This window comes from Vigna radiata, chromosome 7 (genome assembly GCF_000741045.1).
Source record: "Vigna radiata var. radiata cultivar VC1973A chromosome 7, Vradiata_ver6, whole genome shotgun sequence".
Taxonomy (NCBI): domain Eukaryota; kingdom Viridiplantae; phylum Streptophyta; class Magnoliopsida; order Fabales; family Fabaceae; genus Vigna; species Vigna radiata.
Window position 1 is genome coordinate 4,518,479 of NC_028357.1, and position 14,733 is coordinate 4,533,211.

Sequence of the window (14,733 nt, forward strand, 5' to 3'; positions counted from 1 at the left end):
CCTATTGGATTTGACTAGTTTTGCCATTCTTGGTAAGGTTAAGCAATATAAAAAAACTTGAAAATTTACTCTTTTTCACTTTAATTTCAACCCACTCATAAGTGTCAAGTTGAAGGTTTAATAAAGTAGCTCAAGCTAAAAGTTTAGTCGAGTCGGCTAAGACTAAAGGCTCAACCAAGTCAGTTCAGATTGAAAGTTGAGTCAATTTAATCTAAATTAAAATTTGAAATGAGAAACGTCTAGGCCAAAAGTCAAAATTTGTTAGCATAATTTAAAGATTGAGATAAGTTAATTCAAATCAAAAGTTAAGATGAATTAATTGGATCAAAAGTTGAGACAAGTTTACATAGACTAAAAATTAAGTCAATTCAGTGTAAATAAAAAATTTAACGGATTCAACCTAAATCAAAGACCAATTTAATTTAGTTTAAGCCAAATAATAAATCAATTTAACCCAAACCAAAATTCAAAGTGATCTAATTATTAAGTTAATGCTAAATATCATACAAAAATATTAAAGAAACTTGACAATTTTCTTAAAAATAATACATATAAATTGAATAAAAGATTTGTATATGCAATAAATTAATTGATTTTAAGAGGATAAACAAAGATTTGATGTGACTTTTCTTTTTTTAATATTATTAAATTAAAAAAATAAATGAAATGACTAAAATATGGTTCACAATTTCACATCCTTTTGGAATAACATATGAGAAATAAAAAAGGATTTATAAAAATTAGAATGTCAATCAAATAAACCTATATATATAATAAAAATATACATGATCATAAAAACTTGAGAAAAAGATATACGAAATAAATTATTATATTGTAGATTATTTATTTTTTATGATATCTTCTCATCATATATAATCACATAGTATCTCAAATTAAGGATGAAGTTCATGGAACATAGCTTTCACAGGTTAAAAAAACATATGAATAAATACATTTTAATTAATTAAATATATAATTTTTGACATTCAAATCTAAAAACTTTCCTTTCACTTTTATTCTATATTTAGACAGATTTTTTTTGTGTAATAAACCTACCACTTCTAAAGTAAAATCACTTTTGTCACAATTTATATATCAATTATTAATCTTTTTATTGATTTTATTTTCACACCAACCTTCCAATATGAAACGATCCTTCATAAAGACACTTGACTAGGAGTTTGGAAGCAATCCATGAGCAAGTGTTTGGTCCCATAGGGGACCTTGACTTTAGAGGAACTTGCTCAGAATTCTAATGTTATTCAATAATCACCCAACTATGTAACTCTGTCATCTCAACACGGTTTAATAAACAAAAACAATTACTTTCTTAGAAAAAAAGCTTCATCCTATCTCCGCAACAACAATCCAGTTGCTTTGTCCCATTCACCCAGCTACTCCCATCACCACCTAAAAATGTAACCTCTACCCTTTCATTTTATTTGTACCAATTTTCTCTTCAATCCGACAGTCTCAGATACCAATGCAAGTTTAGTTTTACCTCTGTGTAGATCTGGCCAAGTTGGAATCTCAAGAAAGAAGGCATTTTGAGTTCTGGGTTTCGTGAATTGGTGAACTGGGTTACTGAAAAAGTGGAGACTTCCTGTTGGGTTCATGGGTTCCAATGGTAGCAAAGCCACTCCTTCTTCGTCGGGGAGTTTAAGGAAGGGTCGATCTACGGGCCTTAGAGTTTTTCAATCTTATTGTCTTGGAACTACTTCTGGTTCTCACGACAGTGATAATGCACACCAGGTAACTCACTATTGTCTTTGCTCTTTCTTTACTTTTTTTGTTTTTTTTTTTTTTCACTTTCCTATGTTTATTTGTTTTCGTTTTCTTCTTGTTTATCGTCCCCCTCAACCTTTCTACCTACTATAAGCTCCTAACCGATATGCTTTGAGGCTATTTGGATTGTGAAATGGAGGTTTTTAATAGGATCAAACATCGGAGGATTCAGAAGCTACCTACTTTCCGGTTCTGTTCAATGCTACATGAATTTGATTTAGAATAACGGTCGTTTCGAAACTTTCACGCGTTTTATCAGATTTTTTTTTTAATTGAGTATGCAAAATAACTTTTTTATGCAGGGGGTGGTGGTGTACTATTCTTGTTTTTACGTTGTTAAATTATTAGTGTTAATGTTTTTTATGCTATTAGACGCTTTTACATGGAGTGGTGGTATACTGGTTTTTAATTTGCAATGTTAAAATACTAGTTGTGTTAATGTTGTTGTTATTTGACTTAAAACAGGACTTTGAATTTCACTGTTGTTAATATAAAGTAGTTGGTAACTAGTTTTTTCTGAGGATATCGAATTATTGCTGTTCATATACCTTAATGATAAAATCTATTATTGAAGAACCTTGCGTCCTTTTTATCCATCAATAGAAACGAGAATAGGAATTAGGTGAACTTATTCTCTTGGAGCATCGCATCTGGTCTGCAAATAATTTGCAAGAGCTATCTTGATTTTTAAGAAGAGTCAAGACATGTCTTCTTAAAGCTTTAAACATGTCTTGGAAGTAATACTTGGAATGGTTCGATTTTTTCTATTCAAAATCTGATTTCCAGAATAACCATCTTGAATTGAATGTTGACAGCAGTTTTGGTTGATTTGGACATAGTTTTATGGTGCTCGTTAACTGTCTGACCATAATTGTAATTCTTGCTGTAGGCTTGTGATAAGGATAAAGTAAATGGCAGTGATGTTACATATGCTAATGGTAATTTAACAAAGTCGTATGAGGTGAAAACAGAGTCATTTACAAAGGTTAAAGCTAGTGAAATAGCTTGTATGCCTTCTAACATTGACCTTCATGAATGGGGAGAAACAAGCATCCCCAACACCTCATCCAGAACTGCTAGCAGCTCTAGCCATAATTCTTCAACCCATTCCTTGAACCCTACAAGTCATTTCCTTTCTCAGCTTAGCCTCATTCCAGGTAGTGTAAGCTTCAGACTTAGCCGAACCACCAGTTTGGGGTCATCAAGGCCTTGTCCTGTTTCTTCTGCAAGTCTCTCAATAATTGACAATGAAGATGAGTGTAATCTCCACCCTAGATCTCCTGGAAGTTCGATTAACAGAAGAGAAGCACTACAAGGCAATGACCTGCTTCATGCATCTGTTTTCAATCAAATTCATGTACAATCTTATGAAGATGCTTCCAGTAATTTAAGGTCAAGTGTCCTTACATCAGGTACACTTGGAAACTTGCAGAGAAATCCCACAGATGGAGTTCCCACAAGAGAAGGGCTGGATGTGAACTTATTTTCTCCGAGAATTCAAACAGAGACAGAAATTGATGACACTAGAAATATTGATCAACGAAATGGTGCTCGAGAATCAGTTGAACAGAATGTTCATTTTAGCCGAACTTTAAGTGTTGGAAGACTTCATGACAGAGTTCTTCGTAGAACAACATTTTCAGACCTCACCTTTTTCCCTTTGCAACAGGAAAGAGAGCCGAGAGATGATAGCCACCATAGCCAGGATATTGACAGGCAACCGGCGGAGGGAGATTCAAGAGTGTCGTCATCTGATCACATGACAGTTAATTCTTCTACATCTAGCATGTCTAACTCCATGTTTGGTATCCAAGACTATGAGGATGAGACTTCACGATTGAGAGAAGGTAGGCATCAGGATCTTCTGGAGCATAGGTCCAATTTCCTTGAACGGAGAAGAAGAATGCGGTCCCAGGTTTGTGGATTTTGAACTTTGAGTAACTATAGTGATTTGATAATGTTGTAACAAACTAACCAGGAAAATTCAGTCTTTTTGTTAAAACAAAAGAAGAAAAGCCACAATCCAAACGCGTCAAAAGTGATGAGGTTGATAATTTATGTTGTCATTATTAAATCATAAATCTTTAAACAAGCAGAAAAAAAACTAAGACTGAAGGAAACTTATTTATAAGTATCCATACCAGACATATTTCCTTTACTCATTTGCATGTAATATTATTTAGGTTCGTGCTCTTCAGCGGTTGGGTAGCCGGTTTGAAAATCTTTCTGGACATGATAGATCATGTATCCTGTCTGGTCAACATAGAAATGGGCATTGTACATGCCGAATCAATAATCGAAACACTAATTCAAATGATGATACCGGTGCCAGAGCTAGCATATCAAGAATTGTTATGCTTGCTGAAGCCTTATTTGAGGTAGTTTTAATGTGCTGTTTATTTACTTTGATTTCTGATGATAATAATCTTATACAATTTGAATCTTTTGTACATGTTTGAATTAGGTTCTAGACGAAATTCACCAGCAATCTGTTGTTTTATCTTCCCGGCCATCTGTATCTTCTAGTGGATCTGTTCCTGCACCTAATGATGTTGTTGATTCATTGCCTGTCAAGTTATATGAGAAGCTGCACAAGCATCAAGAGGATGGTGCTCAGTAAGTCTTTGAGTTTACCACCACTCGGTGTCTAGTTTTTTCAGTGCGTTTTAGGATTTTTCATTTCTGCTTTTATTCCCTTTTGTATTGGTAATTTTGGTTTTGGACTTTATAGATTCTCATTATTGTTATTTACAACATAACGTAAGAGAACACAAAAATAACAATTTTCATAACAATTATTAGGCTTAGTTAATTATAATATTTGTTCCTTTACAGTAGTCAATGTGTGATATTATCCCCTAGTCAATGTAATAGAATTGACTATATAATCTAAAATAAATGACAATATTCTAATGCAACTGTTAATTTAATGAACTTTCCCAAAACAAAAAAGAAGGTAAAAAAGACTGTCAGAAGGCCACTGGTTTTGGTTACAGTATAGATTTTTGCATGTTAGAAGTTTTACATGACTGGAAGAAAATACTACATGGTACAATGATACCTGGAATTTTGATGCTTAGTTTGTGCAACTTGTTATCACTTTTACAGCATCTGCAAGTATTACATACTATAGAGGTATGTTACATTTTCAACTCTGCTAATCCGTTTGTTTTTTCACAGATGCTATATATGCCTCGTGGAGTATGAGGATGGAGACAACATGAGAGTACTGCCATGCCATCACGAATTTCATAGAACATGTATAGACAAGTGGCTGAAGCAGATTCACAGGTATGAGAAAATTTGATTGGGTTTTCCGGATCACTATATTGGTAAATTAAAGCTTCAAATTTGTACAAACTACTTCTGTTCCATTTAATACAGCCAATTTACTGCTGTATTGTATCTATGCATTGATAAATGAGATCTACAGTTTTTATGCACAAATAATGGAATGTAATGATGGCAGAAATTAGATATTTGCAGATTATGAGCTGGTTAAGATTCTACAATGGCAAAATATAGTGAATGTTGTAGCATTTCATGTTATAAGCCTTAGTATCAGTACAATGTATTATTTAAGTGCAAATTACCATTGGTTTTTTTCAGTGGACACTTGTACCTGTTCCATTGTTTCCAAAACATAATTAAGGGTGCAAGTGGATAAATTTGTTCATGAATAAGAGTTTTCTGCAGTTATTAAGAAGTATATCCAAATAAAGAGACTTAGAATGTTTCTAACTTTAATGATATTATGCACAGGGTATGTCCACTTTGTAGAGGGGACATATGCATATCGGATTCAACGCCATCAGAGAACAAGAGTGTGTAGTTGTTGATGAATATCTGTGTTGGAGCATCCACTGTCACTTGCACTTTCTGCTGGCTGCCATTGTCACTGTTTTCAATCATCATTCACTCCTATAGCTCAATACACATGAAATTCATGGTAGTGATGAAATGAAATGCTTATAAGAGGTGTAGAAAAGTGGACATAAAGAAAAGGGACAATCCTCAAATATATATACTGTTAAGAGAAGGGGACAAATTTTTCCAAAACCATGATTTTTAAAAGTTCTATTCACATACATTTTAATATAACAACATTCTTTCCGAATCTCATTTATATAAACCTAAATCGATATGATACATACAGTTTTCAAAGTATAGTGCAATGTAAATCATTTGATAATATTTGTTATTATTATTCAATTTTATATAGATCAGAATTGATATAACTGTACTCTTCAAACTATATTAAAATATAACTCATTTGATCATTTTCTTATCCGTCAATTTTAATAACTGAAGATCTTAAATTGTAACATAACGATTGGATTAATATATATCTTTTTATATAAAATCATTAAAGATGTGATATTTAATAAAAGTTTTACCCGATTAATTTAATCTCTCTTAAGTGAGTTTCTTTTTAATGTTATGTTATTTAATATTTTTTTATTCAATCATATTTTCTTATAAATAATTATTAGATTAAAAGTTCTGTTCATATAGATATTATATACTTTTCTATCATATAAAATTGTTTTATGTCTCATAAATTAAAATAAATATAATAAATAATTTTTAAAATGTATTAAACTATTCACATCTCTTTTATTAAGTCACATTTTCTTAAGATTTTTGTTTTTATTTAAGTGTGGTCTTCAAACTTAGAAGTTAGTAATATATACTCTCTATTTATGTATGTCCTCACTCTTCCCTTAATATTTAATTAGTTTAAGCTTGGAATTCCTTAATTTACATGGAAATTTCTTCCGGGGAGCCATACCTTCTTCCTTGGTTTCATTGAAAGGCCTTCAGTATTTAGATTTGTCAGAAAATAACTTGTCTCGATCGATTCCAGAAGAAATGCTTACTTGGAAGTGTTTTCCATAGGACTGGCTTGTTCAGAAGAGTCACCAAAAGAAAGAATGATTATGAGGGTGTCATCAGGAACTGCATCTAATCAGAAATCTTTTCCCGGAAATTGACTCAAACTCTCTACCACACAACTGTTTGCTGTGGTTTTTATGTTAATCGGTTCTATCTCTATTATGAATAATGTTAAAACACTGTCAAATCTAATCTCAGACATAATGTGAGAATATTATGTCCTTGTACACTTGTGCAAAATTTCACTGATATCTTGTTCACTTGAGTGGATTTGGAGAAAAGTAATTGGAAGGATTTGATGTTAATTTTTTTTTTGTTATTTATTTGAATAGATTTGAAGGTAAGTGAAAGTCCATTTGAAAGTAAATTTTTTTAATCTATCACATACTAATTCTCACAAATTTTACTTTCAAATTTATTTTTACTTCGAAAATTATTCAAATAAATAACAAAAAAAATTACCTTCAAATCCTCTCAATTATTTTCTCCAAATCCATTCAAGTGGACAAGACTTAAGACTTTGTTCACTTGAGTGGATTTAGAGAAAGTAATTGAGAGGATTTGAAGATAAATTTTGTTCTGTTATTTATTTGAATAGATTTGAAGATAAATGAAATGAATTTGGAAGTAAATTTTTTTAATCTGTCACAAATTAAATCTTCCACTAATTCTCAAAAACTTTACTTCTAAATTATTCTCCTACAAGGCCTAAAAGAAAAGAATATACAAACAAGCATGATCGCTATGTATAAAAGTCTCGATCAAACACCATTAGTCAAAACAATATAATAATTCATTTTACCTGATCTTTTTATTATAATAAGAAAATAAAGAATTTCATAGAGAAAGGACAACCAAGCAAAAGAAACTGTTGCAAACTTGCGGATTTTATAGGCTCTTTCTTTGTTTTATCTATTTTCATCCTCTAAAATTAAAGAACTATTGCTCTTTTATCCTTACAAAACCTTATAAAAGGAATGTCTTCGGATTTTGATTCACTTAAAACATTTTTCTATAGTAAAGTGGCAGGAACGATTTCAAATTCTGGTTGAAGCTTCATGATATGTTGTGATGTGAAACACCAATTCAAAATGTTTGGTGGCATTGTCTTGGTTGAAAATAAGTTTCAAGTGGTCCTAGGTTTTCTTAGGAGGTAGAAAGAGAATGCAGATTATTAACCATTTGAGGATCAATAGAAGCAAGGATCAAAGAAGAGATAGCTGTGGTTCCATCAGCACGACAATGCTCACCATACCAGGGCAATTGTATTCTCTTCTATAAATAGTACATTCTCAATAACAGTTCTTAATAGCAAATTTAATACAATTCTTAATTGATACAGGATAACGACAGAAATTTAATAATACTTGATTATTAGGCAAAAAGTTTATTTAGCAAATAAAAGGGAAACAATTCATAATCATAACAGTGGATCTCTAATCAGATCCAAGCCTGACGACTGATACATGTGATTATGAAATATCTAAGCTCGAATTGCATAAAATCCTATGATCTTTAACTTGGAAATTATTTAAAAGAAATGTAAGAAAGACGCTCTCAATCACACTATTGTTACCCAAAATTCACTAGAACTATCAACATCATGCATGAAACTCAATACACAGATACCAGAGCTCAAAATAATTTGTCAAATCCAGTAAATTTGATCAACGAGTGTTTTGAAACATCCCTCGTCCTTTAAGTATTCAATTGCTAGCCTAGCCATGAAGAAACTCGGATGTACAATCACAATCTACAACTATAATTGTTGTGGACAAGATATAAAATTCCTAGGCAACAAAAGAGCCAAAATTTATAAGGCAAACCTGTCAGTTTGCTTCTTTCAATAGCACTTGTAAGGTAATAACAGTACTCATCATTTACAGAAGCCACAGTGAGGAATTTTTTAGGAGAATTTTTACAAGTTTCTACCCATGCACCACAATCGACCACGGCTTGGAGTGGCAGTTATAATGCTGGCACTGGCCTCAGTAGGTGGGAGTTCTATGTCAGAAGTACTGCCACAACTGGAACGACCATGCTGTCCTTCTGCCTCATTCATCTTGTCTGTTAAAGAGTATCTTATACTTGAACCAACCACCCAAGCTTCAGAGAGATTTGTCCCAGGAGAGTGACTTATTGAGATAGGTGAATTGGGATTGCTGAAAGCATCCTCCTGCAATATGTCTCCTATTCTAGACAGTATGCTAAATGCTAAACTTCCAAGAACTCTAGAGTATGCTTCCAATATGGAATGCCCAATATCCTACAAAAGTTGTTAGAAAGAAATCAATACTACCTCTAAATTGCACACAGTTTAATTTGAAATGGAGTTTTTATTTTGTGGGGAAGAAGAAAGTATGAACAGTGTTGTGAATTAAGTGGATAAAACAGACATGTAACCATGAGTAGGAAACTTACCTTGCCATATTGAACTTTTGCAGCATCCAGAAATGTTTGAGGAAGGTTTGGATGTCTGGTTTTAAGCAGATTTAGAAGTGTTTCTGCACGTTCCAACAGTAGTTCCATCTTCTCTATACCTGACACAGGGTCCTTCAGGAAGGACCATGAGGTTCGAATCGGAGATTTGCCACTACTTTCCTGTATGATTCTTTCTTTCCATGAAAATGTAGCTGCTTCCAGTTTATTAATGGTCTCTAGGATAGCATGTTCAGATTTCAAATTGAGAGCTTTAAGCATTTCTTCTCCAAAAATCGATTCAGACATCAAAACCTTGTGCAGTTCCTCTCCCAGGCTTGCCTTTCCACTCTAAAACACAAACAGATTTAATTAGAATAAGAGAAATAACAACTGAAAAAGACCAAAAATCATTGTGATTGCTATATTTCTTGATAAAATTGGGTACAGCATTGTTATCTTGTTGCTTCCAACCATCTATAATGGAAAGCAGTTTGCTTGAGGCTAGAAGCATAAAACTTCAAACATTCAAAGTTGATTACCTTCAGAAGTGCATCCTTAATTACTGATGGCACGGGTATCTCAAGCAACATGTTATCATTGATTGATTTGGCAGCCTTGAATATTTGATGAACTATCCTTCCCTGATGAAGCAGCCTTTTTCTTTCAACTTCAGAAAGTCCAGTTCTTGGTACTCGCGGTGATGGAAGCCACCATCTTTTGCTCTGTCTTCCAGTTGTGTTCCTCCCTTCTGACCGGCTTCCTTCCTCCGCATACCAAAACTCGGTATTCACCATCGAGTCTAGTGTCTCCTGTGTAAACAGAACACCACAAAATGTTACAGGCTAATAACACAACACAATGTCTCACGGTCTTAAATGAGAGTGAAGAGATGACCTACAATAAGCATTGAGTCCAGTTTCTGAAGTGCTGGAAGATTCATTTGAATGTCTGCACGGGCTTTTGGGGTCATTATCTGTTCAAAGATAATTTCTACCTTATTTTTTCTGTAATGTGATATGTATGAAAATAATATTCCACCCTTTTCAATCCAGTTCAAATAAAAGATACCTCAAAGATCCCACCATTGGCACCATTTTGCTTAGCAGGAACTAACTCAACCATATAGTTAGTAGGTAACAACAACCATCCCATTTCTCTTTGCCATTTGCTCTTCCTTTCTTCAGACAGTGGTTCCAACTTCCACAACTCACCAAAAACCGTCACTGCATGTTTTCATCTTACTTTCAGATTTTCTTATAAAAGTAACATGTTTTCTAGGAAGTGGAATTATGTGGGTGTATATAGGATTCAAAGATTGATACTTATCAGTTTTAACATAAAAGCTATCCTAACAGAGTCCACTTTTTTCCAGGATAAATTTTGCAGACTACATGTACTTTTTATCTATGAGACCAAAAGATAATAGTAAAAAAGTGCACATAAAGTAATTGCAACCTGCAAGGCTTGTGATAGCAGTAGACAGTGCTAAAGCTGTGTTGAGGCCTTTTGATCCTCCTGTAATATCTCCACCAAGCAAAAGCTTTGCAAACTTCTCCTTCATGGCTTCTACATCTGAACTTTGAACGTCAAAGGCAGACTTGTGTTTAAGATAAAAATTTGGAGGGCTTTCTGGGAGTTCCCACTCTTCCAATCCTTGTTCATCTCTTTTCATCGTCAAACATTTTGAAGAGAATGATCCAAAAGCATCTTTACTGGATGAACAACAACTGGAGTCATCATCATTAAATGAATCAGTTATACATCCATCTCCTCTACTCGTTATGCTTTCACCTTCACAAGAACGATTATCCGAAGGTAAACTCTCAAGGCCATTATATGTCACAACACCTGAAACATTATAAATTCATTTTATTTCCAAATCCTCAACACCAAAATGAGAATCTATCATGGAATGTTAAAAAGGGAAAGAATACATCAACAAAGTACCATAAAAATGAGAATCAATACCATGATTACAGAGAAGCATTTCTAGCATAAAAATGATTTTTTTTTCTAAAGATCACAGTTTGTTGATACTACTAAAGTGAAAATCAGTCTATTTTCTCAACATATTCAAGCAAACACATACTACATCAGAAACATAACTTAACCTACATCACAACATTCTACAAGCTATTTGCAAGCTTATTTAACACAAAAAGTAACCCAAATAGATCTTCAGAAGTGTAGACTTCTTGTATCATTCTCCTTCAACACATAGTTATTAATTCACATAGAAAAAAAAAGTGTTTTTTTTTATTTTTCAATGACATTTTAGTTTAAACTATATCTCTTTGTCAGACGAACCGCTTGCTAATATACTGGTGAATTGCTTGACAAAAGAGTCTGCTGCAACAGCACCAATTGCACTCTTAGTTTCACACCAGAGAGAAGGGCATAATCATCGGTCAAATTTGTCCACGTTAGCACATGTACCCACATGCAAGACTCATCATTGACCATGTATTCCACATTGCATTCTCAGCTAATATTCTATTTTTTTAAAAGCAAGTTTCAAGTTCTGTGAATATTTTTGTTTTGAATATTCAAATTGGTACCTAACAAATTGAATATTTTGGTTTAAATCTTTTTATTGTATATGGTAAAATGAAACACAAACTTGTGACACCAGTGAAAAGTTTGTTAAAGATTTATATACATTAGTTATCACACTTTAAGTCATTCTTTTATTGAATTGGATAACCAAAGGAAAATTATTTAGAAAATTGAGTGCGAAACTGATGCTAAGAGACAAAAAATTCTGAATGGAAAACAGAAGCTCTCGGTGATATGACAGAATGGAAAGAAAATAAAGATAATAATAAGAAGAAGGATGAGAGATAAGTGAAACTCGAAAAGGAAAAGAGAATCCCCACACATGGGTCCCATACAAATACAAAGAAAACAGTACAAAGTTATGTTTTGATATTCATTTTTGTTTTCTGCTAAATAATGTCTGGATCAGAGAGATGTATGCTTTTATTATTTTTGGATAGCTTCATTTAATGGATGAATAGTATTTAAGATATTTGTTTAAAGTTTTGTTCTTTAAAAACTTGTAAATAAATTAAGAGAAGAAAGTGTGAATAAATAGTTGAAAAGCAAACTTTACAAACTACTAACGTTTGAGTACGATGACAATGACAATAACACTTTCCTTTTTATTTATCTATCTTTGCTTTAAGAGAAAAAAAGTAAAAAGAGCTTGTTTTATTTATGAAGCATGTAACAAGTATTGTTTTGTGTGATTGAACCATGAAATATAAGTCTGTTACTGGTGAAAAAGAGAGTAAAACAATTTTAAGATTATTAATAAGAATTAATTCACACGTCCCTAAAAACATGGTATGATTCAATTACATTTTTATCTATGAATTTAGTCTTTCAGTTTAAAAAACAAAAACATGTTTTAAGTTTATACTAAAGTAAAATCCAGATGCACCATAAATTCAGAATATAAAAAAGTAATAAGTCTTTTAATTATTAATAATAAGTAAATTTTGTATTTTTTTGAACTTTCAAAATTTAAAATGATATCAACTACTTTAATTTTCAATAATGCTTACTTTCAGTTTAAATTTTAATTAGTTTATACATGTACATTTATTGTCATAAAAGAAATCATAAATGCTTTATTAAGATAAAAAAAAAATATTACATATATTGATTACTACGTTACCATCATCATCTCAAATGAAGAAAAACGTACGCAGTGGAGAAAAACGCTAATTTCAAATTCAAATCTCTCTTTTTTTTTTTGTTTGTTTGAATAAAACATAAACAAATGTGAGACGGTCAGTGAATGGAAACACTTAACTTATTAGTTTTGTTAAAAATCACTAATAAAGACTCCATATTCATATTCAAAGATCATCAAACTTCACTCTTGATTTGATTTCGCAGTTGAAACTATGATTAATGATGATATAATAATTCAACTGAATTTGAAGCTAATAATGAAGCCTTTCAAATATAAAAAAAAAAAAAAAATGAGAGAAATCCTGAACCAAAAACAAGTAAAGTTTTTGTGAGAGTGAAAAGAAACAGAAGATTACAGATAGATGATGAAAGCACTTACTCTCTGGCGCATCAAAATCAATGCTGATCTTGGTTTCCTTCGTGCAGCAACCTAGTCTTTTTCTCAGAACCACCGACATCCTTTTCTCTGCGTGCCTCTCCAAGGTTGTTTCAGAAACTATCAGTGTCCACAATCACCAACATCTCAAGATCATTTTCTTTTTCTTGTACACAAAAGATTAAAATAAACCAAAGGGTATTATTATATATACCCACTACAAGTTTATGATCATCAGTAGTATACGTTATACAAAAAGCAAAAAAAAAAAGTGAACTTTTTTTTAAAAAAAAAAGTACACTGTTTGCAAAAAGTTAAGTTATAGAAAAATGGTCAAAAAGTGTGAGAAAGCAAAGTAAAGGTCTGATGCAGTGCAGCATGTGCAAGGCAGATTCGACCTTTTCCGTTTCAGATATGATTACTTATTTGCGTAGGAACTGTTTTGTTTTTGTTTTTGTTTTTCCTAAGACGTGAAAAACAAGGTCGGAATTAACAAAGAAAAACAGAGAAGTTTCCTGAGTTGAAAATCAAAGTTGCAGAATGAAACTCAAGAGTGGAAGAAGAAAAAACCTGAGCTAGTTGAAATGGAGGATCTTGGAAATGGTGTTTCAAAGCTTGGGTGGCACAATTTAAAGAAGTTAAGGTTTGTGATTGGAAAAAGAAAGAGAGAGAGAAAATAGGATTGAATGGAAGAAATGAGTAATGGCGTTTGGGTGTGCATTTAATAAGAGAAGAGAAGAGAAGAATGACTAAGCATCAAAGTTGAAACAGAAGAGAATGAAGTTGAAATAGGTAAGAAGAGAAATAGTGCATCGGGTAACGTAGAGAAGAGCGTCTTCCCTAAAATCTGGACCATTGATCCTAGGTGTATGTGCCTGATGACGCTCTGATTTGCACGAACGGTCAGGATAATGGGGTGCAGGATTTTATAGTGGGGTCTGGAAGGTGAAATGAGTCCTATGTATGGATTTTTTCAAAATGAAAGGAGGTAAGTGTATGCCACGTGGAGGTGGCCTATTTAATAGTTGCGCTGAGATATCAATTCTTATTATTTCAATTTGAATTTAAAAATTACGCAAATAAATGCTTTTATCTGTCTCCACAGATCATTAATTGAATTTTCTAGTGCGAATTTAAGAGTTATATTAATGGTTCTTGATTTAAAATTTTTGAAAAAGTTAACGTGCCTTTTTTACTCGGTTTCATTAATTGCTGGGATGAAAGCAATGTATTTAAAATATGTTGGTTTTAAGGATTTTAGAAGTATTGTTTTAAACTGTTTTGGAGGTTATTATTATTATTATTAATATTAGCATTTTTTTCAGTTTATGTAAATTACATGGTTTTGAATTTTTACCACGAAAGTGAACGTATTAACTTTGGATGAATATGCAAAACTTTTTATTCTATACCAATGAGAAACAACCAAATATTGAAAGTGCTTTAGAATGATGGTGATGGGAAACAAATGAATGAGACACATAGAACATATGTGTAGACCCTTTTGAGAAAAATGTTGCTCGTATATATGAAAACGATTAAGAAAATCGTTTAAA

At 32.3% G+C, this 14,733-nt stretch overlaps 2 protein-coding genes across 5 annotated transcripts; one reads left to right on the top strand and one right to left on the bottom strand.

Moving 5' to 3' along the window:
- The first annotated feature begins 1,176 nt into the window (after positions 1 to 1,176).
- LOC106769401 (probable E3 ubiquitin-protein ligase RHG1A) lies at positions 1,177 to 5,873 on the top strand. Of its 2 annotated transcripts, none has more exons than XM_014655008.2 (7): positions 1,177 to 1,418; positions 1,512 to 1,752; positions 2,675 to 3,700; positions 3,969 to 4,163; positions 4,250 to 4,401; positions 4,966 to 5,076; positions 5,548 to 5,873. In XM_014655008.2, exons 2-7 carry the CDS (start codon positions 1,615 to 1,617, stop codon positions 5,615 to 5,617), a joined length of 1,692 nt encoding a protein of 563 aa, XP_014510494.1. In that variant the 5' UTR covers positions 1,177 to 1,418; positions 1,512 to 1,614; the 3' UTR covers positions 5,618 to 5,873. The 2 variants fall into 2 exon arrangements, with proteins under 2 accessions (XP_014510494.1, XP_014510495.1); XM_014655009.2 differs by lacking the exon at positions 1,177 to 1,418 and adding an exon at positions 1,880 to 2,013 and having other exon boundaries at positions 1,650 to 1,752.
- A 2,483-nt stretch (positions 5,874 to 8,356) lies between these two features.
- On the bottom strand, positions 8,357 to 13,993 carry LOC106767240 (rop guanine nucleotide exchange factor 14). 3 transcript variants are annotated; one of them, XM_014652086.2, is made up of 8 exons: positions 13,748 to 13,993; positions 13,181 to 13,297; positions 10,558 to 10,950; positions 10,171 to 10,325; positions 10,001 to 10,075; positions 9,642 to 9,911; positions 9,103 to 9,450; positions 8,357 to 8,947 (listed from the first exon to the last, which is right to left on the bottom strand). In XM_014652086.2, exons 1-8 carry the CDS (start codon positions 13,896 to 13,898, stop codon positions 8,600 to 8,602), a joined length of 1,857 nt encoding a protein of 618 aa, XP_014507572.2. In that variant the 5' UTR covers positions 13,899 to 13,993; the 3' UTR covers positions 8,357 to 8,599. The 3 variants fall into 3 exon arrangements, with proteins under 3 accessions (XP_014507572.2, XP_022638620.1, XP_022638621.1); XM_022782899.1 differs by having other exon boundaries at positions 13,181 to 13,343; positions 13,748 to 13,855; XM_022782900.1 differs by lacking the exons at positions 13,181 to 13,297; positions 13,748 to 13,993 and adding an exon at positions 11,071 to 11,205.
- Between the last annotated feature and the right edge of the window lie 740 nt (positions 13,994 to 14,733).

Bases quoted from the DNA above. Each gene is read 5' to 3' on its own strand.
- LOC106769401 (XM_014655008.2), top strand. From the start codon at position 1,615: ATGGGTTCCAATGGTAGCAAAGCCACTCCTTCTTCGTCGGGGAGTTTA. The intron at 3,701-3,968 runs GTTTGTGGATTT...AATATTATTTAG, and splicing joins GAAGAAGAATGCGGTCCCAG to GTTCGTGCTCTTCAGCGGTT. The intron at 4,402-4,965 runs GTAAGTCTTTGA...GTTTTTTCACAG, and splicing joins CATCAAGAGGATGGTGCTCA to ATGCTATATATGCCTCGTGG.
- LOC106767240 (XM_014652086.2), bottom strand. From the start codon at position 13,898: ATGCACACCCAAACGCCATTACTCATTTCTTCCATTCAATCCTATTTT. The intron at 13,298-13,747 runs GTTTTTTCTTCT...GGACACTGATAG, and splicing joins CTCCATTTCAACTAGCTCAG to TTTCTGAAACAACCTTGGAG. The intron at 10,326-10,557 runs GTTGCAATTACT...GAAAACATGCAG, and splicing joins TGCTATCACAAGCCTTGCAG to TGACGGTTTTTGGTGAGTTG.